Raw genomic sequence first — 27,311 nt, 5'->3', positions numbered from 1 at the left:
AAAATTTTCACCAATATATGTCGGAAAGTTCTTCGATTACAGACATCTGGATCTGTTTTTGGTGTTTACATCGAATGTTTATTACAGGAGACACAGGCTTATCTTTGCACCTGGAGTTCTCGAGAAGCACTACGAGAAACTTGTCAGTGACAGCCACTTGCTCGCTTGCAGCAAAGTCCCTTTCCCGTCTTTAGCAACTCCGTATTTCGACCTTAACAACGATGACTATGCCCCTCAGTATGTTCATACGGATCTCATCAATCTTCATCATGACTTTCGCCATTACCGTGTTCTTCCTGCACCACCTCCTCAAGGTGTACGCATATATATATAGATATATGTTCATATATGTGTATGCGTATATATATGAAATTGATGTTGTCTTAACGTATTTACAGGACCTTTCCTTGTGGAGGATGCATACAACAGAGTCCAAAACCAGGTTATGATAGAAGGTGGAAGCCAGTTTCCCGTTCAAGACCAAAGCCTAGATCAGATGGTTGGATATACATTACTTGGGCCAGAAGTAAACCAATTTCAAGAAGGAGCCTACGAAACAGTGGAGGCTTTGCCCGGGAGGCGAGTGAACTCAATGGTTTCAGACGCGGACGCAACTGCAATCGCAAACGCAAACACGTTAGTGAATCTGTTTGGGCAGGAAAGGTTACTCAGGACGCGAGACAACTCGTTGCGGGAGAACGCCAAGAGACGGACGCAAGAAAACCCCCTGTATCGGGAAGGAGCCTACGAGACAGTGGAGGCTTTGCTTGGGAGGCGAGTGAACTCAATGGTTTCAGACGCGGACGCAATCCCAAACGCAAACACGCTAGTGAATTCGTTTGGGCAGGAAAGGTTGTTCGGGATGCGAGACAACTCGTTGCGGGAGAACGCCAAGAGACGGATGCAAGAAAACCCACAGGCTTTGCTTGGGAGGCGAGCGAACTCAAAGGTTCCAGACGCGGAGGCAAACGCAATCTCAAACGCAAACGCGCTAGTGAATCCGTCCTGGCAGGAAAGGTTGCTCGGGATGCGAGACAACTCGTTGCGGGAGAACGCCAAGAGACGGACGCAAGAAAACCCAGTGTATCGGGAAGAAGCCTACGAGACAGTGGAGGCTTTGCTTGGCAGGCGAGCGAACTCAACGGTTTCAGATTCGGACGCAATCGTAAACGCAAACACAAACGTGCTAGTGAATCCATTTCGGCAGGAAAGGTTGTTCCGGACGCAAGGAAACTCGTTGCAGGAGAACTCCAAGAGACGGACGCAAAAAAACCCACAGGCTTTGCTTGGGAGGCGAGCGAACTCAACGGTTCCAGACGCGGACGCAAACGCAAACGCAAACGCGTTAGTGAATCCGATTTGGCAGGAAAGGTTGCTTGGGACGGAAGAAAACTCGCCGCAGGAGAACGCCAAGCGACAGAGGTTAGATAAGGAAGGTAACTTTCAGGTATCGACGGGCGTTATGGAACCGCAAGAGGTGGAGGGAGATTTGCAGAGCGAAGCGATACGAAGGGCGTTTTCTAACTTCGATCTGGATTTTAGCGACACTGCATATAATGATGATGACGACGATGACACGCTTGCGGCTTATATCAACTCTAAACAATGATCCATTAACTTTGATCAAATCCAGTGATGTTGAACTTGTGGATTTAGGGCTTTCGACTTTGTTATTCATTTTCTTTCTCAACTAGTGAATGAATTCGCAGTTCACTCAGCCCAAAGGCTGAGTGTGCATGTACATATCATGATGATGATGATGATGATGATCACTAACCTTCTTCTCATGCCGTCGCCGTCTTCCTTCTTCTTCATCTTCTTGCTGTTTCCTTATACGTTCATCAAACAGAAAAGAGGGAGTCTGTGTAGAATCTCACCTTTTTCCGTAAAGGTACCGGGCCTTTTTCGTTTCTTTAAAAACTCGAACCTTTCCTGAACCTAAAATGCAAAACAATTCCGAAAGCATTGTCTCGGATTTAATCATATGAAATATGGGGGTTTAATACTTGCTCAAGTGATGACCTCTCGACCCGCATAGACATACCCAACGCCCTTTGATCTGCAGGAAAAAATACCCGTAAAAAAGAGTCCATTGTTACCTAAATCCCCGGTGAAAAAACACAATACGAGGTTCCATGTTCCATCCAGGTGACTGTTACAGAAGCAAGATCAGGTTTTGAGTTTCGGGTACTTGCGTTTCTTCCCGTTTATGTGATCCAAGTAGTTGGCAGAATCTTTTACCACGTACCCGCAAACAGAACAGTAGTAACCAGCCTGCGGAAAAACGAAGGCCATAGAGCATATTTTAGACATGACGACAACTCATTAACTGGTCGATTGGGAATGATGGATACCAAGCTAATTATTAGACATGGGCCACCCCACAATATACGCTTTCTCGTTCATATATGTCACGAGCAACATTGACGAATTTGACGTCAAAATCAAGCAGCTTTTACATAATCAAAATCATTTCTCGTTCTTTAAACATTGCTATCGAAACAGCGGATGCGAATTATATGTAACATCACTCCCGTCCTAACATGGTAAGCAGATAGAAAAGGTGTTCACAAAATTTCACCTAGTTTTCAGGGTACTGAAGAGCTGAACTTCAAAACATTTCTACAGCAAAAACGTATCAGCTACCATATCAATTACTCCCGAGAAGAACCCACGGAACACCCATAGCCAAAATCAACATGAGATGCTCAAACTCACGAAAGAATCTAGGAAAACATATTACCCGTCACGAAATCATATCCCAATATGTTTAGCAGATGGTAGTAGGTGATACAAAAAAAAATATGATCTTTTATCATGGACAATGAAAGGCCGAGTATCTGCATTCGTTATGCAGCAAAGCGAAATGTATCGGTTACCATATCAGATACTCGGGAACAGAAACATGTGAAAATAAGATAAAAACTTTGGCATGGAACACACACTTTGTAGCAATATGCAACATTCGATGCTCTAAGCCCTTCACAGAAAAAGAACTCAGACACAAAATCATCTGCCATTCAGCAAACTGGCAGTGGCAATTATACAGTACTACCGTATCACCAGTTATGTTCAGGTATCCGTACATGGCATCAAACAAAAATGGATGCATAAAGGTTAAGATAGATCAAATTACCCAGCCGAGATTCAAGGTCGACTTGATAATCTCTGTGCTCCAGAGGCTTTCTTTGCACGGGAGGACCTTTTGCTGAATGTGAAACGGAACTTCAGATGAAAATCCACAGCCTAACACTTAATTGAACCACAAGGACTTAGCTTACACCGGCATTGATTTAGACCGTTCTGAGTCCTGGACCAAAAATATTCAGCTTTCAATTGAAATCAGCGAACGAAAGAATAAAAAAACGATGAGATACTCCTACAAAATCCGACCTTCTGGATCGAATTTCCTTCTGAATGTATGATCGACCCCAGCGGGCTACAAAACCGAACCAAAACGCATAGCGAAATCATAATCATTTTCTAACTAAAATAACAAGAAATTCAAAAAATGTCACCAAAAATCGAACTTGTAGGTGCGTCCACAAACTTCCTCGGAACTTAACAGGAAAAAAGAAGAACATAGAAATTAGAGTATACTTACGGTGTTGGTAGAAGCCATTGTGCGCGAATAGCTTTAGGACAAGAACAGAACCAACGATGATTCGTCCGCGCAGACAGAGGGAGAACGACGAAATGGGCACTGAAAATTTTCTATCCTTTGTAGATATGAAACAACTACATGGGCGTTTGGTCTAGTGGTATGATTCTCGCTTCGGGTGCGAGAGGTCCCGAGTTCGATTCTCGGAACGCCCCCTTATTTTTAAAATTAGAACCTCTTGTTGTTTATCCTTTTTTTCAGTCCAGCTTTCTTCCCGTTTTAGTATGTCCGACCAGAACTTCGCCCCGTCTCTCCTTACTAATCCATGTCATCACTCATCAGCAGCATTATTTCAGTTTACGTAATTTCAGAACACACACCGCGCCGTTTGAACTGGAACTCCACGCTGTTTCTCGTTGTCTTCCTGTCCTCCCTCTTTGTTGCCAGATTCCAAAACACTTGAGGAACATAGTTTCACTTCCATGGAAGAAGAAGACTATGCATCAATATTTGCATTCATTTCATTCGAAACAAAGGAGGCATACACGAATAAAAATACACAGACGATTCATTTCTGCGAAAGAATGCTTCATCTCATCTCTTTCTCGAAACATTCTTTCAATCAATCTCGTCGCTTTCTTCCAATGCATCAAGAGAACCGAACAGAAGCTTCTAGAACACCGAGAGAAGATCATCGACCAAGTCATCAACCAATGCAGACACTATCTCTCTCTCAACCTCGATGCCTTCTTCGTATGCTTCTTTCTCGTAATCAAGCCATCTTCCTTCCGACTTGCTCATATCGTTATCTACGAGCTCATCCACCATCTTCTCCCGCATTTTCTTCAACCCTTGAATCTCCCTGTTAAGTTCCTCGGCCAGCCAATCTCTCCGTTCGAACAATATCCCATGTTTCCCTACGAACCCTCTGCAGCTCCCCGTATTGTTAAGAACTGGTGTGACGCAGCCAAAATTCCGATCAATCTTGGTCGTTGGATCATCTCCATGGATGTCTGTTTCATGGAAAATGCTCAAAGGTAATACATCTTCAGCCATCCCGAGGGCGAATTCTTTCAGCATCAATTGGTCAGTGCTTAGGATTTCGGTTATGTAGTCAGTTTCCCAGTTCAGAAGACGTTCTTCCGCTTCCAAAAATTTGGTGAGAGTTGCAACAGATTCCGCGAATTCCGTCACCTCTTCTTCTCGATGAGCTCCAACCCAAGTGAGTTCTACATCTGATGATGACTGTTTCATGCCTGAACAAAGAAAATGTAGCAAAAGTTTACAACTTCATATGTTTTCCGCAAAGATAACACTATACCGACAACCTAAAATGCAGTCTAGAGGTTTAAGATTTGCCATGATTCATGAAGAAACAGATAATATTATGAGGATCTCACGGCAATTTGGCACAGAAAACTCATAGATAACATTAAAAAGGCAAGAAATAGACAGAGTTTACGAACCATAAGCTGTGTGATCTCTGCAATCTGAGCAACTCCTGCTGCAAGAGAGACCGGGATCATCCGCATCTGACACAGTGTTGATGCTGCTAATCTCGTGCTCTTTTGATCGCATCACCTTTTTTGTTTCCAGAAGAAAAGATCGGTTAATCAGTGAAAAACCCGAATTTGAATTACAATCAGTAAATGTTATACAATGCTTGATCAGAATCTAACCTGGAATGTCCGGCTTTCATCCAGAGATTCACTCTCAGACAGACCTTTGTCCGTGCCATTTTGAGTTGATACCTCACTTTTTGATGGTGAGGAGATCACCACATTGATCCCGTCCTTTGCAACCGAAACCAAAGACTCTTCTCGGATCAAACTACAGCTGGATGACTCGATCTTAGACGTCAGTTCCCTGAGTTTTTGCTCTAGAAGATCATTCAAAGAATCACCTCCGATCACATTGAAACTAACCACAGAATCAGTGTCTCGTTCAGTTCCTCGAGTAGATGATATACCCTTGATTGGCGATGAGAACGTAAATGAGATTACATCCATGTCCTTTTTCTGCTCATCTTTACCCGATATCAAGTCCTTCTGAATGGCGATGTTGCGTTTCACTGATTTTTCAGCCCTTCTAATCTGCACATCATTGGCTATTCTCACCTCCTGCACTCCATCTGGCGGTTTTTGTTTCCTAAGATTCTTCTTTTGAGATACCGGTAAAGAAATTTCCTTCCCCGCAAGCGATGGTGGAGAACCCGATTTTTTTGGCGAGGACCCGATTTCAGATTCCACAAGAACTTTGCTTACGACTTTGTTCATCACTTTCTTGGATTGCTGGTTTGGAACAGTAACTCTTGCAGCTTGATGCCTATCCCTGCAATTCTGTTTCTGGTTATTCTGCTTAAGCACTGTCTTGCCTGTATTCAGTGAAGATCCTCTGCCACCGTTCTGGCTTTTGACAATGCGATTCATCGCTTCTGCACTAGCCTTTTTGGCTATTGAAGAAGTTCTTTTAATGCCATTTGATGGTTTCGAGTCATCTTGCCTTTGAATACCAGCTTTCGCTTGTGCAGATTGAGATGATGGTTTCACTTTACCCTTCAAACCATCAGAAACACCTTTTCCCGAGATTTTACTCGTTCCTGGTTTCGTATGTGAAACCATACTCCTCTTCTCGTTATGTTTTCCTCTGTCATGGATATCGTTAGAGAACTGACGGGTTGGTGCTTTTTGTGCAGCTTCTAGTTTCTCTTTCAGATCCTGAATCCTCAATGGCACCGATGAAGAAGAACCGATGGATGAAAACCGTGTTCTTGTAACCACCCGAGGACTTGGTTCGATCATTCTCGAAGCTGCTTCCATTACATAAGCTGGATTCTTTGACGGAACAAACCCAGGGTTTCGTATAGGAGACAGTAGCCTATTGTGAGTGACAGAGATGGGTTTAGCAGATCTCGGGGGCAGAGTTTCGGTTTGAAACCGCTGAATTGGCCGGTTATTCCCTTTGATCATTCTTGAAGCCGAATGGTCCTCCCAAGGAACAGTACCATCGTCACCACAGAGAATTACGCAACCTGGATTCTTGCATCTGAGGAAGAATGGATCAAGATCTTGATTAAAGCGGGGATCTGATGCGTTCGGTACCGGTAAAGATTCTAGACCCATGAGCCTTGCGACCACACTGGGAGCTCTCGCCACTTGCCCATCGTCACTTGTAACGGACGATGCACAACAGCTTGAATCGCTTCTCGGATTGTAAATTGAACTCCTTCCGGTCTCATCAACCTCAAACTGGTAAAAAGATCGTATCAAGAACAACAAAACGAGATCATTCCCGTTATCTGCTAAACTAACATGAAATAGAAAAATACAAGAGCAGAGCCTTGGGAGATAGTAAAGGTAACGGGCAAACTTATCAGGAAAGCTTACAGCAGAAAGCTGGGATTTTGATGAGTTTTGGACATTCTTCTCTCTTCCTTGCCTTGACTCTTCTGATCAAAGAAAGACAAAATTTGAGAATCATGGATCGAGAAAGAAACAAAACGATATCTACATATATACACAAACACACATGCAAGCATACATACATACATGCATATATGATATCATAAATACATTCGAGAAAATGAATCAAACAAAAACAGATCAGATATAAAAGGAAGTTGGCAACAACAGGATCGTTTCAAACACGTTTCTATCTGCAACTATAAACATAAAAATGCAGCAGACTTACCAGAGATTTCAGAACTGTTGGAGAATAGCTTCTTCCTGGATTTTCCAGGCCAATCAAACAGATTGAAAAACCCTCCTTTGGACCTTTTCCTCTTAACAACATCCATTTTGTCTTCTCTGCATATAGCAGCAACTGAATAATTACTCACAGCTTCATGAAACATAACTTACAGCACAGAATTTTTTCTCCAAGACTGAAAATATTGCTTTTGAACAAAAAATCAGACTCTGGGCAAATAATTTCAGGTGGAAAAAGGACAACTTTAACAAAAATTTTGGACGAGCGTGCGGAAGGATGAACATCTCCACAGTAAACGCTTCAAATCACTCGACTTTTTCCTAAAGTTGAAGTGAATTTATGACAGCTATCACCTACAGTCAGTACTGGAGACGTATTTGATGAAACCAGACAGAGATAGTGGAGACAATTCAAAATAATTCAGACAATAAAAAACTGAAGAGAGATACAATGAAGGGGGGTCAGTTCATGTAGAAATCATAGATCTTACCTATCAACTTCTTCGGACGCCAAAGGCCTCATTTTTCAGTCATGGGTTCATCCATTTCGGAGGAAATCCAGACGGGCTAGCGGCGAAATACCGAAACTCAGAATTCTAAGCGTGTAAAAAACGAACTGTAGCCACGAAGAAGAAAACCCAAATGTGCTACAGATTTTACGAGCACAAAAAGAGGAAAGATTCAACCCAATACTAGGGAAGTATTTCAAGAAGATCTAAACCCTAGATACGACCAAAGCATTTCACTTTCTCGTTTCTCTCTTACTGGGCATTCGCGTGTTCTACAAACCCACAAGAAAGGCGGATAAACGCCAAGAAAGGTTAATCTAAAACGGGATTCAGATGTCTAAATGAACCAAAAAAGCGAGGTTTTTGAGAAGTGGGACAGATCAAGGAAATGTGGGAAAACAGTGAAATCCCAGAAGACAGATTTGAGATTTGAGATTTTGAGCAGAGAGCTAAAGAACTGAAGAAGCAAAGGAGAACTTGAGAACAGGTGAACAGACCAGACTGTGAATTGATGTGACGAGAGAGAGAGAGAGAGAGAGAGAGAGAGAGAGAGAAAGAGAGAGAGAGGAGGAGAAGAAGAAAAGCAATGAATATTAAAATGAAATCTGAATTTACCATTTTCCCATCCGTCCGGTCCACCTCTGAAAATTAAATGTCACTTTTTTTCTACATAAAGAATATAGAGTGTGTCCTTTTTTAATTTATCTATTTAAATTTACTTATTGAATTGGACGACGTAATCTGATATCTTGGTTTATTTCCTCGTCAGAATATATTATTATTGTTCATTAACTTAAACATTTTTATTAGTGAAAGAGAGAGAAAAAACTGCAACATTTCGATATACATTTATATCATTCACTGAAATATAAATCGAAGTGTTTCATTTTTTTTCTCTCTTTCACTAATCAAAGTATTTTTAGTTGACGTACCAAGATTACGATAGTTATTGAATGATAGATTCATTTGTGTAATTTGATGTTTCGGTCACGTATTAGAAAATAAGATATGTAATCTATATTGCACATCATTGCATTAAAAAAAACTAACCATTTATGTTTTAAATATTATATTTATGTATGAAACAATTTTAAAACTCTCATTCAATAAAAAAATCTTAATCTAATCAAATTAAATAACATTCAATTATATGAAAATTAAATCTGATTTAATAGGATAAGTGAAAAATGAATTAAAAATAAATTAGACATATAATTTTTAAAAATAAAGCCGAATTAAAACCAAATTTAAATAACTAACAAAATACACTAAAATTGAAAATTTTGAAGACCGAATTTCTAGTTATGTTTTGTGTTATTTTCTTGGGGCATCAACTTTTGTAGTAAACAGCATAGAGAGTCTATTGGCGATGCATACTCATTTTACTGAGCCATTAATATTGGGAACCACAAAAATAGGTTATTGGACTCCACTTTCTTATAGCTTTAAAATCCAATTGAAATATATTTTAATATAAAGTTCCATCGGTATTATATAAATATAATGCAAACCCCATTTTATAATTTTATAATTCAAAACACTCCAATGCCACATTCCCTATGAAATATATTACTATCTTCGGTCCTAAGTAAGAATACATATACGACTGTACATCTGTCTAAAAGTGGTGTACATACGAACTCCAACAAATGTACCTTTCACAATTAATGCACAATGCCTCACGCGCTTTTGGTTTACTAATTAATTTATTATCATTTTATATCAAAGACCAAAAAAAAATTCCATACATACAATTTGTTTGTATATAATCGCAACACATGTTTTACCATCTTTGATGGAATATGGAAAAACCAATAACGCAAAGTAACCCAAAAAATAAAATCTTAGGGGAGATCTTCTAAACAAGATTTCCTTGACTTTTGGTTTGGTTAATTAATAATTATTAATAACGAATTCGTGTAAACACGAAAAATACAAATTACGCATCACGTTTTTAGATATTGTATTGTCCTCATTATAAATATTTCATCGGGTGGGTCCATTTTTTAATTAGCGTAATCCAATAAGTCCAACCATTCCATCCAACATTCCTGCCCTTATTATAATAAATGAAAAAGAAAATTACCCCTTATTATAATAAATGAAAAAGAAAATCCATCAATCAAACAACAACGATAATATGAGAAGATTGAAAACAAAAAAAAAAAATTAAAGAGAATCTAAGTCCATCATATGCTAATTGAAATTTGAGGATAGAATAATATTTTTAAGTAATGACAAGCCGAACGTGTCCTGTCGTTTGTCCTCTCTTGCCGGCAACTTCTGCCCACAAGAATGTCCATGAATTCAGGTGTAGCTTTGTCCACAATACTTGATTTTTCCCATATTATACACACACACACAGACACACGCTTGCATATATATATATATATATATTCATTCATATCCCACAATGACATGATGTAGCTTTCTGTTTGGTTTTCCATGAAATCATTGACAGGAGCTCTTCATACAGTTATCACATGGGCTCGAACCATTTCTACACATGTTCCGATCAAAGCTCTCTCCAAAATATTCCAGCAACATTTGTCTTCTGCATTCAGCCTGTAAAATAAAATAAAAATAAAAGTTAAAGAGAGTTGAGATCAATTATTCTTGATCATAATTTCCAAAATATGCATAATACATATAACCAAATATATATATATATGCTGGTGAATTTGTATTTAGAGGGGAGGAATTGCGTGTAAGGTCACCTTGAGCTCACAGTAGTGCTGCATCTTCTTGGCCTGGGCCATTGCCAACTTGAACCTCTCCATGTTTCTGCCTTGCCCGTTACGCAACATGCAAACCACTCTGCTGAAATCTTTCTTCTGGTACAAGCAAACGCACTCGGCGGGAGCGTTGTCCCTCCCTGCTCTTCCAGACTCTTGGTAGTAGCTCTCTATCGATTTTGACATCGTGTTGTGCACAACAAAACGCTGATCCGAACCGATGAAGACAAGAGAAAGCAAATGAATCGAGTATCAGATATATGGTAGCTCGGTTCTATGGGTCGATGTTTTAGCCAAGTAGAGGCTTTTACTTACGACGTTTGCTTTGTCTATTCCCATCCCAAACGCAATGGTGGCGCACACAATCTGGACCTCCCCTGAGTGCCATTTCTTCTGAACGTCAACTCTCTGTTTCGCCGCCAAACCGGCATGGTAATACACTGCCTTCACCTTGCATTTCTCATTAAGGAACTTTGAAACGTCGACGCATTCACTCTTCGAGAGACAGTAGACGATCCCGCACTGATTTTTGAACCGGTCCTTGAGCAGTTCTCCTAGCTGTTTCAGGGGTTCCTTGGTCTTGCCAATCACCTCATATGTCAAGTTAGGTCTGTCAAAGCTCATCTTAAGAACCAGCGCCCTGGGGATTCGGAGAGTTCTTAGTATGTCCTGTTGTGAAAGAAAAAGGAATCAAATTAACTTCGATTGTCTATATGAGCTCAATCTAACTGAAGATTTGGGGATTCTCAGAGCTCTCAGAGCATAGTGGGTTTAGGGACTAAATCATATTAAGAGGAATTTAAGAAGAAAATGTAGGTTTTTGTTCCTACAAGGCTACAACCCTTTATTGATTGAGAGTAACCTGAAGGCATATCTTTCAGACGTTTGCACGTCGTCTAATCTAATTGCTTATTTGGTTTATTGTAAACATGTTTAGATTGTTCAAAAAGAAAACCTAATCGTAGATTCTTAGGTGATGCTCATTACCTGACAGACTGGTTCAGTTGCAGTGGCTGTCAAAGCCGTCACGGGAACATCCGGAAAGTTCTGCTTTAGACACCCAAGTTCCCTGTAGTCTGGCCGAAAGTCATGTCCCCATTGACTGTAGAGCAAAACAATACAGTTTTTGTCAGTTGCAGTTCATGTGACAAAAAATATATGATATTGATTTTAACTACACCAATACCAAAACACTACAACGTCTAAACACTAAGATGCTTAGCAAAGCCAACATCAAATCGGTCCAAAATCATAACCCAATTTTTACTGTATGGGCATAAGCAGAAAATGAAGTATAAAATTACTGTATTTCGGTACATCAGGATGGTTGAATAAGATTATTTGGAGGATTTCTTTTGGACTTCAAGGGAATATTGTGAGAATTATTGGGTACATTCGGGCAAATTTTTGTTGGTTCCAGCAAGAAATCGAGTCTTGCAACGAGGTAAGTCAGAGGGAACAAATATATTACAAACAGTCACAGAATGTTCATGTGGATCACAGACTATGGTGCAGGCATGCGTCTAAAACAATGCTTGAAGCCACAAAACTGTACCTCACACAATGAGCCTCATCGACCACAAAACCTGCCAGTAGACCCTGTTACTAATCAACACAAGAGTTTAGTGTTTTTATACAGGTTGAATGTACATGCTATCAATCATGCAAAAAAGCTAGAAAAATTACCTTGCAATGCAAACACCTCAGTGTCTCCATAAAGTACGAATTTCCAGCAATTCTCTCAGGTGTGACGTATAAGAGTTTACATGACGGCTTATCTCTTCTGCAAGCAAAATGACAATGTAGAAATATATTGGAAGTGAAAAGAAACATGTGACAGTCCTGAAAAAGCTCACCAAAGTACTTAGATGACTTAATCTCCAACGTGAAAAGAGATTAATGGCATACTGATATATGTGCATGTTATGACATTGACAATGGAAGAAACATAGATATTGTTTGGAATCATGTCATCCAATAGGGACCAATGCAACACTTTCTCGAGTTTAGGAAAACATTTTCCTTTAATTCTTTCATTTGTTCCAGTATATGACAGGTGGATCTTTACCTTAGCTCTTGTGTTATGTTTGCTGCTTGGGAAGATGTTTGCTGAGAGTTGAGAAAAGTCGCTGGTATTCCAAATTTGAGGTTCAGTGTAATGATCTGATCCTGGATGAGGGACAATAGAGGAGATACAACCACAGTAACACCAGCTTTCAGTGTCGCAGGAAGCTGTTATGAAAGAATGAGGGGTTCAGCGGCTATATGCAACCAAGGAGCAAGATAAATAAGCAATATCTATATAAATGTAAGCTGCTCTTAGTACTACAGTTGGCCAGTGATTGTAAATGCAGTTATATTACAATTGCTGTTGGTTAGAGTTTCGGATTAAGTCTAATGTGATCTGGAACAGATTCAGAGGGTAAGGATCATCACCTGGTAACAAAGGCTTTTGCCCCCTCCAGTCGGCATCAGAACAAAGCAATCATTCTTTACCAGTGACGCTCTACATGCTTGACGCTGCAGTGGCCGAAATGCCTTATTACCAAAAATCACTAAGTTTGCAAAATCCAGATCATCCAATGCCTGTAACTCTTCGAAACTCGGAAACTCGTGATCTTCATTTGGTATCTGAGAAGACTGCTTTCTCCTTGAAACTGATAAAACAGAACCTTCCATGGCAGAGTCCTTCAAAGTACACCACATCACATTTAGGTGAAACAAAGGCTCCAACTAAGGTTAGCATACAAATGTAAAAGTAATTCCACCAGCATTCCGCAGTGTATTTTGTATTGTTAATGCTTCCTTACTGCCATTCGTAATTTCGTAAATAAACGGTAGACATGTGTCAGATTAGTGTCAGAAAAATAAGTTTTGGTTCAAAAGACGCCGGGGTCAGGGACACTGTTCAAGATGTGAAGAGGCAGAAAACGTACCAGAATGGATAGCCAGTCCAGAACAGTCTCACTGCTTAATTTTAGACTTGTTCTAGATTACCAAATATAAATGAATTTAATTACAGTCTTTGCGAACAAAAACATCCCCCCCCCCCCCCCCATAGAAAAACCATGGGATCAGGAAAAAGTTTTAAATTGTGATGTTTCACCATGTACCTCGTGTATCAGGGTGAATCATAAGTTACAGTTCAAGAAGAATCCACCAATTGATTTTGAGGAACCTATTCAACACTTGAAGAGACAAATAGCATTCCTAACATTCAGATCAAGTTTCAGCCAATATTCAGAATCCAAAGTGAGTCGTTGCCAACAAAAAAAACTCACGGTGGATCTAGAGGTGTGCTTTATGGAACATGATTCCGTTCTCTTTGGAGCTTTACTAAAGCGTTTATTGTCTTCTTCAACGTCACTAGAAGAATACAATTCCATGAATTCTGTGCGTCTCTTAGGCTCTGGTGAATCCTCTATCACGTGAACTTGACTTGTCAAATCATCGTCCTCATTCTCAGATTCGTTATCACTTGGAACAGATTTATCAAACATCTCAGCCAATGTTCCACGAGCTTCAGATTCCATGGCTTGTAAATCATCCCATTCCTCAGTTTCTTTGACTGAATCAGCCAACGCAGCAAGAAAATCATCGCCACAGTGTTCCACAGTGATGAAATCCCGACCATCGTCACCTTAAACAATTTTAGAAACTTTTCAGATCGAGAAAAAAAAAGGAAAGAACATTAACAGCGTTACGACCAGAATTTGATAATTCATACACAAGCACCCACTTGGATCAAACTTCAGGGGCAGTTTTTTCATCAAATAAACGAATGAAATTCGAAGCTCGAAAGTGAAGTTTTGTTCATCGGTTAAAAAACAAAACAAAGATTCAGACCCTAACCGTATAAACTCGACAGCAAGTCTGTAACTAGGATAGTACTTGAAACAACGCCAATTGATCTCCTAGCTTGTAAAACAAACCTGATTCGTTAATACAACCAAAGTCCAAAGTAGTCATCTAAAATGTCCTAAAGTTGAAAAACAGAAACGATCCCTTTCGTAAAACGGCCAGATTCCAGAAATTTCCGATGCCAGACGATTAAAACGGGTAATGAAGAAGATTTTCCACAGAATCGGGTTCGATTCCGAGTCGTATCGCCTTTTTTTTTTTTTTTTGCGTACCGTAAAGCGCGACGAAACGATCCAAGCATTTCTTGGCCGATTCTTCATCGAATCCGACTTTGATCGCTAGGCTCAGCAATCGAGCTTTCTCTAATTCAAGCTCCTGATCATTCATCTTCCAGGATGAGTAACCAACTTGGGCAACGGAGTTCCCGACTCACGAGTCCTTCGACGGAATCCGAAATTCAGTGGGATTTCCAGTTTCCCGCGCAATACAAAACCTAAGCGAAATCATCCGCCGTTTCGCTAATCATTTTGCATTCGTTTATCCCATTAATGGGCTTTTCAGCCCAATTCATTTCTCGAAATTTCATAAGCCCAACTTTTCCTGTGTCGGAATTTCATAAGCCCATTTATAATTTAAATCAATAGTAAAAAGAGATGTTGCTAAAATATTTTTTTCTTTTTGTTTAACAAAATGCAAGATTTTTTTGTAAATCGAATGTACTTAAAAAAAAATATAAAATCAAAGACTTTTAACGGACTACATCTATACGTATACATCTCTATATAAAATATAAATATCAATAAAAAAAATTATGGTTATTGTTTGTGTCATGTAATTCCTTTTACGTTTGAGTACGAGTTACAACTTACAAGAAGGGAATCTAAAAAAATGTTATCAAGATTATTGTTTCTTAGTTATTGAAGTCATTTTTTTCGGAACTAATAATATTCTCATCATTTTGATAATTCTATTTGGAGTAGATTTCGTTTTTTTTTTGTATTTTAAATCTGTACATAGTTATAATAATACAAACTTGTTATCGTGACACATTTTTGGCTCGGATTTATGCAAGTTGTTGTTCAGACCATAAAATATTTGTAAAAGTGAGTCAAACACATAATAAAAAAAATACACAATGGATTTTTTTAAAAAAAAGAATACACTTGTTAATTTTTATTTGTTCTTTACATTTTAATTAAAATCATACCCTTTTCCTCTTTTTTTTTTTTTTTTTTTGCTATGTGGAGGATTCTATATTGAATGGATAATCTTGGAACATTGGTTCTTGATCCACCGGTACCCTCTTTTCAACGTCGTCTTCACTTTCCCCTCCGCCGAATAAAACTTATACTTCGCCACACGTCTCTTCCTCTTCGCCTCCGGATCATTCCACCACCCTTCATTCATTCCACACAAACATCTCGATCACTAAACCGGATCAAACCGATCAAAAAACCGGCCGGCCTAAACCGAGTCAACGTGAACGTAAAGATAAATATATGAATAATGTACGCACGTGACATATCTTACTATAACCATTGACGAACAAGCTCACCTTTTATGGAGGTCGAATGGGAAGATCTCTTTTGTTTAATAGAAGATAGAGACGACGGCTGTTTGTACGAGATCTTCTGCCAAGTGTTGGAGTTCGACGGTTGAGACCGTGACTTGATGGATTCTCTGACGACGTAGATTCCTCGTACGGGTTTGAGGGCTTTGGGGTCAACTAGTTCGAGGTTTCGATCTCCTTCGTACGATTTGTACGATCGTGTCGGAGGAGATCGATTTCCCTCCATTCTGTCTTCCCCCTCTCTCCAACTTCCTCTCCTCTTTTTCGTTTTTGTTGGGAGCTCCTTTTTTTTTAAAAAAAGTTATTCCAAGGAAATATATTCGCTTTGTTGGGATTTATCGTTAATCCATGTGTTTCGGAAGTAATTAGCGGTGGAAAAACACTGAGGAACATTTTTTTTTGTTATAACGAAAAAAAAACTAAATATAGAAATGATATTTGGAGTTCTTTTGACTGGACGGTCTAAAATTTTAAAACTCTTAATTATTATGATCTAAATGTTATTGCATGCCATCTCACTCCATCTCCTTCGTAGATCCATATTAAAGTTTCTCCCATTGTTCTTTGGGCTTGAATTGGGCCTATCTGGGCTGTAGAACTTTGATATTGGGCCGATAATCCTACGGGCCCATAAAGAAGGTGGTCGACGTGTCCATGTTCTCCATATGGGCGCGTGTGGCTTTCTGTTTCTGGTTAAAGCAAGGCATAGACATCACGTGCCATTGTAGATTTGGTCCGATTCTCTCTTTCATTACAAAGATCGTTAATTATTATTATTTTTTTAGAATAAAATATAATGCTTAGTAAGTATAGAACGGCTTCATTGACGGTTCGGTTTATAACTTGTTTTTTGTTTGTTAGTTGATAAAATAAATAAAAATAGAACAAAAACAAATTCAAAGGTAGCGTTTTCTTTATGAACCAAAGAGATTAAATACGCAACTGAAGCAGTGACTTGTAGGGATGTCTTTTCTTGGATTTGAAAAATCCTCATTTGGATATTATTATTATTATTATTATTAAACACACAAAAAAAAAAAGAAAATTTGCCGTACTTGGAAAGCATGTCGGATTCTAATACGGTCCGGATCTGAGATCCGAATTTGTCGGATCGGGTCATAGATCCGTATTTGACGGGTCCTCTCCCTCCCACTCTCGCACACGCGAACGGTATAATTCACCTTCCATTTCTCTATCATCTCTCCCCCTCTCTCTCTCTCTCTCTCTGTGAATTATTTCTGTATAAACAGTTGATTCAGAAGCTTCATTTTCGGACAAATGCAGTTTCGCTCTGGGTTTGAATCACGACAGGTGAGTTTCTCTTCCTTTTTGTATTAACTTCGCCTGTTTGGATGCCGAGAAAATGAAGGAAAAATAAGCGCTTTTCTACTTCCTCGATGGCGAACATAGGAAAACAAGATTCAAATTTATTCTCGAAGGTTTTTGGCTTTTTTAATTCGGTATCGAGAAGATAAGTTTCTCGGATTTGATTGATATTATGGTTTGGGTTACAAAGGTCACGTCTTCTCCCTTCGCCTTGTTTGGATGCTGAGAAAATCCGTTTTTCCTCGAGAGTGACGATTTAACGGATAAGATATCATCAAAATTTGATGTTCAATTCCTGCTTTTGCTGCCACTATTTTATGTGTATAGCTGAAGAGAAACTGGCCAGAAAATTTCAAATTCTCGACGGAAATTTATTATCTTTCTACTGGCCCTAAAGGAAACCTGTTTGGATGCCGAGAAAATGAAGGAAAATACGTGCTTTTTTGCTCCTCCGTGGTGAATTGAAAAGATACCAACAAATTGATTTTACTTGCGATCCCTTCTTCTTTATTCTATGCAGAAAAGCTGAAACAGATTAAAGTTTTTGCCCAGAGGTCTCTGCCGTGTGTCGGGTTGGGTTCGATCGAAAGAAACATTACACTATTTTTCCAGATTTGATTCATTCAAGTGAATCTAAATCATGCTTTTGGATCCGAACAATCGCGTCTCTCGTCATTTTGATTCTTCTCTTTTTCTTCCTCCCCACCTTGTTTGGATCCTGAGAAAACGAAGGAAAACATGTACTCTATGAGTCGGGTTTTTTACCATTTGATTCCTTCTTCCTGCATCCAACTCTTCAGCTCTTAATTTCTTAGAGATCCAAAGAAAATCCAAAATTTCTCTGAAAGTTAAAGGCTTTCTATTTCGTCCTAAGGGCATATTTAATGGGTAATAAGGGATCCATGTATGCAAATGAGATTTTAGATCTGTGATAACATTATGCTAATAATACATTCATCTCTTATCAAAGATTGGCCTTTATTTCATGGATCTTCAGGTCAGGCTTTCTCCTTCATTGACAGCGATTCTTCCTCAGTGATTCCTGGGATTATCTGGGGAAAAAACCCGATGTGCATTTCAATCTCGCAAGTTTCCAGATTCAGGATCCATTTTTTAGCGGGTTCTTGCTGGGGAAACGTCCATGGCTGGCGCAGTACTCTCTGGAAAAGTTCCAGCCCGAAGCTGCTCGACTTCAGAGCTTCTGCAGTTGATGGAAGAAAGAGATGGGTCAGACGAAACGTTAGTACAAACATTGAAGGCAGAAACAACACAAAGAACGGTAGTGGAATCTCGGGTGAATCGGTTCCAACAAATGCTGTTATAGACGTAGAGAGGACCGAGGTTTGGAGCGAGGTCCAGAAGTTACCGCTGTATAGCAGCAACGTTCAGGAGCGGCTTGCTGAATCCAAGAATCTGTCCAGTCTACTAACCGTAATTGTTTGTGATATCGAGACAACAGGCCTCAGCAGAGTAAACGAGCGGATCATTGAATTTGCGTGTCAGGATCTTGCGGGAGGTGAGAACAGCACATTTCAGACATTGATCAACCCGGGTCGTTGTATACCAAATTCCCACATCCATGGAATCATGGACCATATGGTTCGAAGACCCGAAGTTCCTAGGTATATATATCCATTTCTTAACAGCATCAGACAGTGCTTTTTCTGATCAAATATCCAACTATATGGACCGACATTAACTGTAGTTTCCTGTTTGTAGGATGGAAGAACTGATACCAATACTCCTGCAGTATGTAAGAAGCAGACACAAGCCTGAAGGTTATGTATTGTTTGTGGCACATAATGGTCGCACTTTTGATTTCCCATTCTTGATCAACGAGTTCAACCGTTGCTCTTATCAAATTCCTCCAAATTGGCTCTTTCTCGACTCCCTTCCTCTTAGCCGCGAGAAGATGAAGTCTTTAGGTAATTTCCTCTGTTTTCTTCTACTTCTTTTCCTGCAAAACTCGGTAAGTGTTGCAGAGAGGTTTCCACTTTCCAGTTTTAGGTATTTGGTCTCGGGTGTTTGGTATTTGGTTTGTCGGTTTAGCTTATACAAAGCAGACCAATGAAGACTGATTGTTTTGGTTCTCTGCTTTGCTCTTCAAACCGGTTTTCGTTTTTTGGAACTTGGTATACTGGTCTGGTTCAGTTTAGTTAACGGTAAACTGACAATGGGTTCTCTTTTGCAGGGACCAAAGCTCAGTCAGGACTGTCATTACAAGCACTAGGGCAATACTACAACCTTCCTAAGATCGGTTCGGCTCACAGAGCCATGTCTGATGTGAGACTTCTATCTCTGGTTTTCCAGAGACTCACCTTCGATCTGAAGTTGTCACTGCCCGACATTGTCCTGCGCTCCTTCAGAGCTTCAGACATTGGGAACTCGAAGAAGAAGAAGGCCTGAACATACCCTTCAAAAGGCATTGCTGACTCTTATTGTTGTGTACAAAAAAAAATGTACTCTGCAAAAGATCTCAGTTACATAACAATTATTTATCATAATTTATAAACCATTGATAACAAACAATCTAATGTAGCCATATTCAGGCATAGGTCCAGGGAAAGAAAAAAGGTATATCAGAATTGTAATTTCATTTCCCGAATCAATAATATTCAATACAGCAGTGATATGTTTGCTCTACATAAAATTAAGATATTTTTATCTTTTGGATACAAAGGACTTTCAACAGAAGTGCAGCTAAAGCAAAGCACCTGAACAACATGTGGTTTCTTTCAGACAATGGTGGATTAGCGTCCTCAATACAGACAAGAGAAGGAAACAAAATGAAAAAAGTGCAGCTTTTGGGTATAAAGAATCAAAGAATGATGGACCATACTTTTCTTTTATTGATGAAACCGGAGCATTGTGTCGAAAACTTCTGCCTTCTGCGAGTACAGGGTGATGAACAATTCTCTTCACGTGTGAAATAATCGCTGGAAAGGCGTCTAAGCCCACAAATGATAAGTTGTTCGATCAGAATAATATCTCCTTGATGATTAAGAGAACCAACATGATGGAGCAGAGGATGACAAGCACAGTTGCGCACATCACCATCCCTCCTTGTTTCTGTGTACGTTCTGCCTGTCAAGTTCATCAAACATGTAGACATTAGCTAGCATAAAATAAATTTTTTTGTCATGGATGTTTAGAATACACTGGTTATAAGATTACCTTTTCGAGCTGTTTGAGGCCGTCCTCAACTGTGCTAGCGACATTTTGGATGTTATGATCTATCCGGTCAACTATCGTGCCCTGCCACAAGAAGAGTGTTACGTCAAGTGAATTTGTCAGCAGAGGTGATTCAGAAGCTAGACGGAGAGAAGATGAAGCTTTATAGTGTTACCTGGTCTATCACCAGTATAGAAAGATCCTTCATTATCTGGGCAAGCTCATTAACTGATTCTACAACCTATAGATGTCGCAGGAAGAAGATAAAGAAACACCATTATGATTGCAAAAGAATAAATGCTGATGATCGATGGGAAAGAATATAAACAAAGAGTAAGTACTAGCCTGTTGGATCTCTTTCTCCCTCTCTACTGAGAATTCCTCACTCTTTTTTATCTTCGCCATTTGATGCTCGTTAAATAACTGATATACCATGGATAACATTATAACAACGATTACATCAAAGGGAGATTGGTGATACTAAGGTATAATGAAACCCCATATGGGAGAGACAAACCATATCGTCAAAGTCATAATCTTCTGCTCTCGATCTGCTTCCGTTCAGATTCATCTCTAAATCCACCCCATCCTAGAAATAACACCATAATTAATGCATCATTTTTTTTATAAGATTCGCAATTTAACAAACACAATAATCTATAAAGTTCTTGTTTACAGTTTTGATTAGTACGCGACAACAGAAAACCGGCAGAAGTTCAAACACAAACAACTAAAACATCACAGAAGTAGTGAAGGTCCCAGAATATACAATTACCGGAATCATAATATAGTTTAAGCTGGAAAGAGGGAATAATTCTTTACCTCCTTTTGTTGTCTCAAGCGTTTCAAATATGTAGACTGTTTCTTTCGGAACTCCATAGAAAGATTTTGAAGATCGGTAGCAAGAGATCGCTGTTATAACATACATAGGATTAGCTGACTAAAACAATTATTCCAAGAAGAAAGATGTATTGAAGAAAAAGATGATGACTGGCAGTCTAGTCAAGTTCTACCTGCACGTTTTTTCTGACATTTGAATCTTCAGAAGGTCCAGCTGCAGAAAGCCTCTGTAGCTGCTTCTCCGATTTCCTCAAAAGATTAGTTAACTCTTGTGTCAAAGACTCAATTTTATGTTGATCTTCTTTACCGTCCCCAAAAGAAGGCATCAATGCCTTGGCATGAGCCTTCCCCAACTCCACCATTTTTGTCCTTGCACGCTGTATGTTTACGGAAATCTCCTCAGAGACATCAACCCATGCTGGCGGTAAGCCCACTGTGAGTGCACCTCTGCTGAGACACGAAGGGGAAAACAAAGAGTTTCAGCTTACCAAATAGACAACATGAGTTAACTTCAAATGCATGTCCAAAGAATGACCTAGTCCTGCAATCCTTGTACTCGTTAAATAAAAGTTCGACCGCTGAGCTAAAACGCATCAACGCTCTTCAGCTAAGCTGCTTCTTGGGCATCTGAATTCTGTAAATGTGATGGACATAATTATATCCACAGACTTCCCACAAACTGCTGAAAGATCATATACTCAAAAACTACAGGTATAAACAAAAGATCATTTCAAGACTTATCCTTGAAAAGCAAAACTGAACAGGCCCCATGATCCTCCAGCAAGCTGAATCGGTATTGTCGATTCTATTAATGTTAACCACCAACTCAGAGATAATTCTTTTATAAAAAAAAAAGAGATAATTCAGCTGAAAGATCCACATTTTCTGGCCCTCGCGCCAATTTTGCAACTCACATTCATCAGCTAACATAAGTTAACTATATAGATCAGCAACCCAAAGTCATAAACTTCTTCTACAATCTCCAAGCTAAAAGCATTTAACCGGAAGGAGGGAGGGAGAGAGACGGAGAGAAGTACCTGGAATTCCCAGGATCTTCGGTACTAACAGGAGCATAGGAGCGATTCGGATTCAGCAGAGATGTACTCGCCATCTCGATCACGGGACCTACACCGGATCGCTTTCCCGTCAACGATTTCTCCGTCGCTGTCGACGACGAAAACGACCCCACCGGCGTACGGACGCTCCTCAGAGAATCCCTGTACTTCCTGAACAGCAGCGTACGGTTCCTCATCGCCATGATAACCGAACAGAAACCCTAGAAGTCTCAATCTTGCATCCAAATTGAGAAGAACAAGATATAAGCTTCGACTACGGATCCGGCAGCTACAGATCTGGACGCGATCGTTGTTTCATCATTGACCAAGAGGCCGGAGGATATTCGCAGCGATCAGAGCGATCGGAAGCCGACCGATCGCCGGCGAGATCGAAATCCTTCAACGGGAAACAATGCAACTACTCCGTACGAACTAAGATTTTGCACTGGTTTTCCACAAAATTTAAATTGAATCAATTAAATCTTAAAAAGCTTGTAAGAAAAAGGAAAAAAAAAACGTAAAATACGTTTGATCTGACAAGATCCCCTGCTTCTGAGTGTATCTTAGGTTCGAATTACCAATAAAAGTGAGCCACGTATGCGGCCGGCTAACGTTTACCAGAGGGAAAATACATGGCGGGTACTGAGGAAATAAACGACATGCAGTTTTACGGGCCATACAGAGCCGTCAGCCCAAACTTTTCCTCGAGGATTCGAGAGGTCAAAGAAGAAAAATATATAAAATATAAATAGATGAGGCAGAGGAAATTTCGCCAAAATCAGGTTTAGTTTATAAATTAAACTATTACGAAAACGTTTTAGTTTTGTTGTTACATCTTCTTGCAACGAAATGACGATAATACCCCTTACCAGCAGCTCCTGTAGTGGGCCTTTTCTTGAGTTTTCTTACTGTGAGGTAGCTATTTCCTGCGGAGGAGCACACCGTACGTCGGGGATCGGACGGTTAACCTTTCTTTGATTCCAGCATCATATATAAGGGATTCCTTGGTTCGGACCGCGTTTTTTCTTCCAAATCGCAAACGGCAATAGATGACAATGGATCAAGTTATTGGGCCCTCCAATCTTTTAGAAGAGAATTAGTTACTTAACAAATGAGCAAGTGAAACAAAAAACTAAAACAAGCCAGCCCATTGGGCTACACAGGCCGCTGCTTTGGCCCATAAAGACGCAGTGGATATACTATACACCTACATAAATAAACCGAAGTCTTAACCGAACCGGTCTGAAAATCGAATTTGATCGGTTTGAAAAACCGGAATATCATCATACCAAAACAAGTCATTGTCCTCTCACCCTTCAAGGAAACAGCAGATTCTTTCTTGTGTTCCTTATGCTCTTCGGCAATGGCGACTAAAACAATCCATCCTCTGTGAAATTTGCCAAGATTAGAAGTTACAATTCAGAAGAGCGACTTCTCAAAAAGATACATGATTGGCCGAACCAAACGAGTCAGGGAAATGATAAAACTTACTCAGTTCGTCGAAAGAGATTTTGTTCATGCTTGCCCCGTGTTTAATCATCCGAATTCTCCCTGCAAAACGACGATGAATCATGTGAATCGACCTACTTCAGTAAGAACTATCGTAAACCGATGTTGCGAAAGGAGATAAGCACCGTCGTGGCGAACACAAATCTCTGGAATACTCTTCACCTCACTGCTAATGCTATCATTGTACACTCTGGTCTCGATATCGCCTTCAACATATACCGAAGAACTGCATCAAAGATTCAAAAGCACCATTGAAGATTAGCGAGAAAACGAGACAGCTACCTCTGGTTTCATTTCAGATAACTTTTAACATGTTAAATACTTTTTGGCGAGTTTCTGAACAGCGTAAGAGCCAAGAGCTTCATTGTGGACTGCAATCCGGTGCCACTGAGCCGGTCTTGGCTGATTGCTTGTATTCACCAGCCTCTGATCAAACATGCCACCAGTCCCTACCGTGAAGATTGTGACTGTTCGCCCATTCCTCAGGATTTTCTGCAGTGGGGCTTGGCCTACTTTCCCGCAAATGATTGCCTGTTTGCATGACAGAGAGGATGAACAATCAGAGAATTGGGAAAATCCATGGAAACATGGTTTTAAGAAGCTGAAGTTGCAAAAAAAAAAAAAAAAGCGCTATAATGAGCAAGAAAGATGAACAAGCAGAGAATTCGGCAAAATGCATCCAAGTGTATACATCCGAACGACATTCTTCCATCACCGCCGAGGCTACAGAGCCATGAAGTGCCTAATCTTCATCAAGTAAACTCTGCCTCACAATTCACATGTCAATCCGACAATTCGGGTCACATAAATTATCTAGTAAACAAGGCATATGCCCTTTCTTTCTTTTCAGTCCAATTTTCTCAGCAACCAAACAAGAGAAGAAAATCATGGAGTACCTCCGATCGTTCTCACAACATCTATGCTACCCAACAAGTTGAATATGTCGGATTCAATGCAAAAATCAACTTTTCCTCCATTAATGCAACCGAAAGATTGACAACTGTTATTGAACATGACATTACCCTATGAACACCGCGAAACCCCCAGCCTTTATGGGGATCAACTCCTTGGGGTTTAAGCTCAGGTCTTTCAGGAAGGCTTTGTTCGAACTCTTCGTCCACAAGCTCTTCATCTATCGAACCACTCGAAAACCACGACCTCGCGCTTCTTTCAGCACTCACAACTAATCATGTCAAAACAGCGAAAAGCAAATGTCAATTTGGTATCTCATAAGATTTTCTCCAGGAAAACGAAGAATATATACTTTAGATTCTTCTGAAATGAACCGAAACCGAGAAATTCGTCAGAAATGCATATTCCTTGAAAGAAATACGTGAAAACGAACAAACAGAAACAAAAGGGACATAGAAGGGGAAAAAATTCCAGGGAAATTGGTAAAATTTTCCCGGACAAAAGGATGAATTAGAAAACGCAAAAACTCGAAACGAAAAAATTAGAGAGAAACCTAAAGGAGAAGTAGGAGAACTCCTGAGAAGCCTGGAGAATCGGACTGCAAGAGAGTTCATCTTCAAGAACGATTCGATCAAAAGAACGCGATAGCAACAAAAATCTACGATCACTTTTTTTTTTTGGTTGGCCCGAAGCTTCTGAAATGGATGGGAGAGCCAGGGGGAGAGGGAGGGTTTTTGCACCCGAACCGGGTCGACCCGGTTCAGTATCCAGATTTAATGTGGCCCATTGGGCTTTTAAATTATGTTTTCGTCATATGGGCTTTGCCTAATACAAAATCTTCTCCCGTCCTTTTTGTTTTCCTATTGGGCTTTTAAATTATTTTTTCAATCCCGCAAAAAAAATATTTTTACACATTTTTCATTAAATTTTTAAATTAGGTACCTTTATTCTGTTTTTGATTTTTCCTATAGGTTATTTTCTTTTAAATATTTTTCGCCTTTATCTATTGGAAGATTGAAATTTATCAAAAGGCCAAAAAGAAAAATCCTGCAAGAGTTGCTGGTGAATATTATCCACGTGGAAATTAAAACATACGCACGATCTCAGCCACGTCATCTTGGAAGCAGTTCGTCCACTACCACTAGCAGAAGTCTACTCGGCTCACGTTTTCCAGTCTCCCATAAGACTCCGAGACCCACTTTCCTCAGACCCAAGTTTCACGACACCACCGATGGCGGATTTGTTACCACAACCTCCAAACCCTAACTATCGTCCCAACATCACCTGTGAGACAAAGGGTTCGAACAAATTCAGGGTTTCGATGGAACAAGGGAAGATCAGGATCAACATACCAAAGATATCGTTGAAGAAAGCATGCAAGACGCAGAAACAGGACGTCGAGAACGGAGATAGGAACGTGAACAATAAGATGAGGAAGAAGGGACGTGGGAAGCTTTTTCCGGTCAAGAAGGTGAGTTCTGTGATCTCTAGTGTCTTGGGTCATAAGAAAACGCAGGTAGATGATTCAAGGAAGACGGAAAGTGCTGAAGCTGATCAAACACTGGCAATTGTCAGCCTGAAAACAGATCAAAAGCCATCGAAGATGGCAAAAAGCTTAAGAAAAATCAAAAGGGTATCATCAAGCATTCTGGTCTCAGGCTGGAGAATGAGAACAGGAGGAGAAAGCACCAGAGAAAAGGTAAGGGAAGAAGTAGAAGGAGAAGACAAGAGCGGTAATGAAGAGGAGGAGCTGTGCAAGAAGAGGATACTGATGGGCGGGAAGTGCAAGCCGCTGAACCGGTCTGGAACTCTTCAGTACAACCGAGACGGCATTCTCCTCCCAGAGCCATGACTTCCGACCAAAGAGAGTTTCCTGTTCTTCCTGAGGCGTAGACAGTGTCAGTAATATAGTTCAGTTTCTTCTGTTTCGCATAATAGACGGCATCTATAATACGAATGATCATGCAAAACACAGTGGTTTAGATTTATTTACCTCCCTTGCTTAGATCTTCAACGGTTTCAATGTAAGAGAATCACGAATCCTGTTAGCCTTGGCGATCTCGGGATCAGTTCCATCTTCCTTCTTCTCCCTCTTTTTGTCTGGTTCACCAGCCAGTTTCAGTCTCGGTTTTCCGGTAATCATTGTAGAGAGGCTCGAGGTAGCAGTAGAAATCAAGATCAGTCCCAATCAGACAGGAGGTGAAAATGCACCGAGAAAAGAATTGGTTCATAGCTGCACAAATTGTTGTAAAACATGGTCCCTAACCAGCTACTGGATCCAGAAACGTAACGGATACGATTCAATGACAATGTACTCAGATCTAAATTCAGTTGCGCATAGCAAATATCTCAGTCAAGACAGATCAGCTCTTGAACCTTGCTGTCCTTCGCTCACGAAATCCAATTCTGAATCATACAAAGGTTTGTGCTCAAATAAACATAATTGAATTCAGTCTGCATGAACCTGGGAAGAAAGCTACTCAGCGATTCAATTGGAGAAATTCTTAAATTTCCA

The 27,311-nt window shown here is 40.0% G+C and overlaps 8 protein-coding genes and 1 non-coding gene across 12 annotated transcripts; 3 read left to right on the top strand and 6 right to left on the bottom strand.

Annotated features, from left to right (window-relative positions):
* Positions 1-1,633: 1,633 nt before the first annotated feature.
* LOC104818744 lies at positions 1,634-4,173 on the bottom strand. The gene is made up of 7 exons (XM_019203115.1): positions 4,167-4,173; positions 3,605-3,703; positions 3,394-3,439; positions 3,282-3,310; positions 3,137-3,208; positions 2,196-2,274; positions 1,634-2,059 (listed from the first exon to the last, which is right to left on the bottom strand). Exons 1-7 carry the CDS (start codon positions 4,171-4,173, stop codon positions 2,011-2,013), a joined length of 381 nt encoding a protein of 126 aa, XP_019058660.1. The 3' UTR covers positions 1,634-2,010.
* On the top strand, positions 3,745-3,816 carry TRNAP-CGG. The gene has a single exon. It is a non-coding gene; the product is annotated as a tRNA-Pro (tRNA).
* LOC104818745 lies at positions 4,085-8,377 on the bottom strand. Its single transcript, XM_010548459.2, has 6 exons — positions 7,800-8,377; positions 7,292-7,407; positions 6,988-7,049; positions 5,281-6,849; positions 5,068-5,182; positions 4,085-4,857 (listed from the first exon to the last, which is right to left on the bottom strand). Exons 1-6 carry the CDS (start codon positions 7,829-7,831, stop codon positions 4,274-4,276), a joined length of 2,478 nt encoding a protein of 825 aa, XP_010546761.1. The 5' UTR covers positions 7,832-8,377; the 3' UTR covers positions 4,085-4,273.
* A 1,681-nt stretch (positions 8,378-10,058) lies between these two features.
* LOC104818742 (ATP-dependent DNA helicase Q-like 1) lies at positions 10,059-14,879 on the bottom strand. Of its 2 annotated transcripts, none has more exons than XM_010548457.1 (10): positions 14,686-14,879; positions 13,834-14,192; positions 12,989-13,240; positions 12,621-12,784; positions 12,239-12,335; positions 12,108-12,151; positions 11,540-11,654; positions 10,868-11,221; positions 10,535-10,759; positions 10,059-10,382 (listed from the first exon to the last, which is right to left on the bottom strand). In XM_010548457.1, the coding sequence occupies exons 1-10, from the start codon at positions 14,798-14,800 to the stop codon at positions 10,269-10,271; spliced, it is 1,839 nt and encodes a 612-aa protein (XP_010546759.1). In that variant the 5' UTR covers positions 14,801-14,879; the 3' UTR covers positions 10,059-10,268. The 2 variants fall into 2 exon arrangements, with proteins under 2 accessions (XP_010546759.1, XP_010546760.1); XM_010548458.2 differs by having other exon boundaries at positions 12,621-12,721.
* A 751-nt stretch (positions 14,880-15,630) lies between these two features.
* Positions 15,631-16,281, bottom strand: LOC104818741. Its single transcript, XM_010548456.1, has 2 exons — positions 15,969-16,281; positions 15,631-15,810 (listed from the first exon to the last, which is right to left on the bottom strand). The coding sequence occupies exons 1-2, from the start codon at positions 16,207-16,209 to the stop codon at positions 15,665-15,667; spliced, it is 387 nt and encodes a 128-aa protein (XP_010546758.1). The 5' UTR covers positions 16,210-16,281; the 3' UTR covers positions 15,631-15,664.
* An 891-nt stretch (positions 16,282-17,172) lies between these two features.
* Positions 17,173-19,935, top strand: LOC104818740 (exonuclease DPD1, chloroplastic/mitochondrial). 2 transcript variants are annotated; one of them, XM_010548455.2, is made up of 4 exons: positions 17,173-17,294; positions 18,307-18,931; positions 19,029-19,234; positions 19,501-19,935. In XM_010548455.2, the coding sequence occupies exons 2-4, from the start codon at positions 18,378-18,380 to the stop codon at positions 19,713-19,715; spliced, it is 975 nt and encodes a 324-aa protein (XP_010546757.1). In that variant the 5' UTR covers positions 17,173-17,294; positions 18,307-18,377; the 3' UTR covers positions 19,716-19,935. The 2 variants fall into 2 exon arrangements, with proteins under 2 accessions (XP_010546757.1, XP_019058806.1); XM_019203261.1 differs by lacking the exon at positions 17,173-17,294 and adding an exon at positions 17,908-18,197.
* Positions 19,936-20,064: 129 nt separating this feature from the next.
* Positions 20,065-22,878, bottom strand: LOC104818739 (syntaxin-43). Of its 2 annotated transcripts, none has more exons than XM_010548452.2 (8): positions 22,358-22,878; positions 21,494-21,770; positions 21,303-21,392; positions 20,998-21,069; positions 20,826-20,903; positions 20,656-20,721; positions 20,484-20,564; positions 20,065-20,393 (listed from the first exon to the last, which is right to left on the bottom strand). In XM_010548452.2, exons 1-8 carry the CDS (start codon positions 22,576-22,578, stop codon positions 20,286-20,288), a joined length of 993 nt encoding a protein of 330 aa, XP_010546754.1. In that variant the 5' UTR covers positions 22,579-22,878; the 3' UTR covers positions 20,065-20,285. The 2 variants fall into 2 exon arrangements, with proteins under 2 accessions (XP_010546754.1, XP_010546755.1); XM_010548453.2 differs by having other exon boundaries at positions 21,494-21,767; positions 22,358-22,877.
* A 559-nt stretch (positions 22,879-23,437) lies between these two features.
* LOC104818738 (single-stranded DNA-binding protein, mitochondrial-like) lies at positions 23,438-25,511 on the bottom strand. The gene is made up of 6 exons (XM_010548451.1): positions 25,350-25,511; positions 24,907-25,067; positions 24,207-24,415; positions 24,010-24,110; positions 23,867-23,926; positions 23,438-23,762 (listed from the first exon to the last, which is right to left on the bottom strand). Exons 1-6 carry the CDS (start codon positions 25,408-25,410, stop codon positions 23,746-23,748), a joined length of 609 nt encoding a protein of 202 aa, XP_010546753.1. The 5' UTR covers positions 25,411-25,511; the 3' UTR covers positions 23,438-23,745.
* A 516-nt stretch (positions 25,512-26,027) lies between these two features.
* Positions 26,028-26,648, top strand: LOC104820098. The gene has a single exon (XM_010550470.1). It carries the CDS (start codon positions 26,028-26,030, stop codon positions 26,646-26,648), a length of 621 nt encoding a protein of 206 aa, XP_010548772.1.
* Positions 26,649-27,311: the final 663 nt, after the last annotated feature.

Source organism: Tarenaya hassleriana, unplaced genomic scaffold (assembly GCF_000463585.1).
Source record: "Tarenaya hassleriana unplaced genomic scaffold, ASM46358v1 Cleome3, whole genome shotgun sequence".
Taxonomy (NCBI): domain Eukaryota; kingdom Viridiplantae; phylum Streptophyta; class Magnoliopsida; order Brassicales; family Cleomaceae; genus Tarenaya; species Tarenaya hassleriana.
This window is presented reverse-complemented; position numbering and strand designations above follow the sequence as displayed.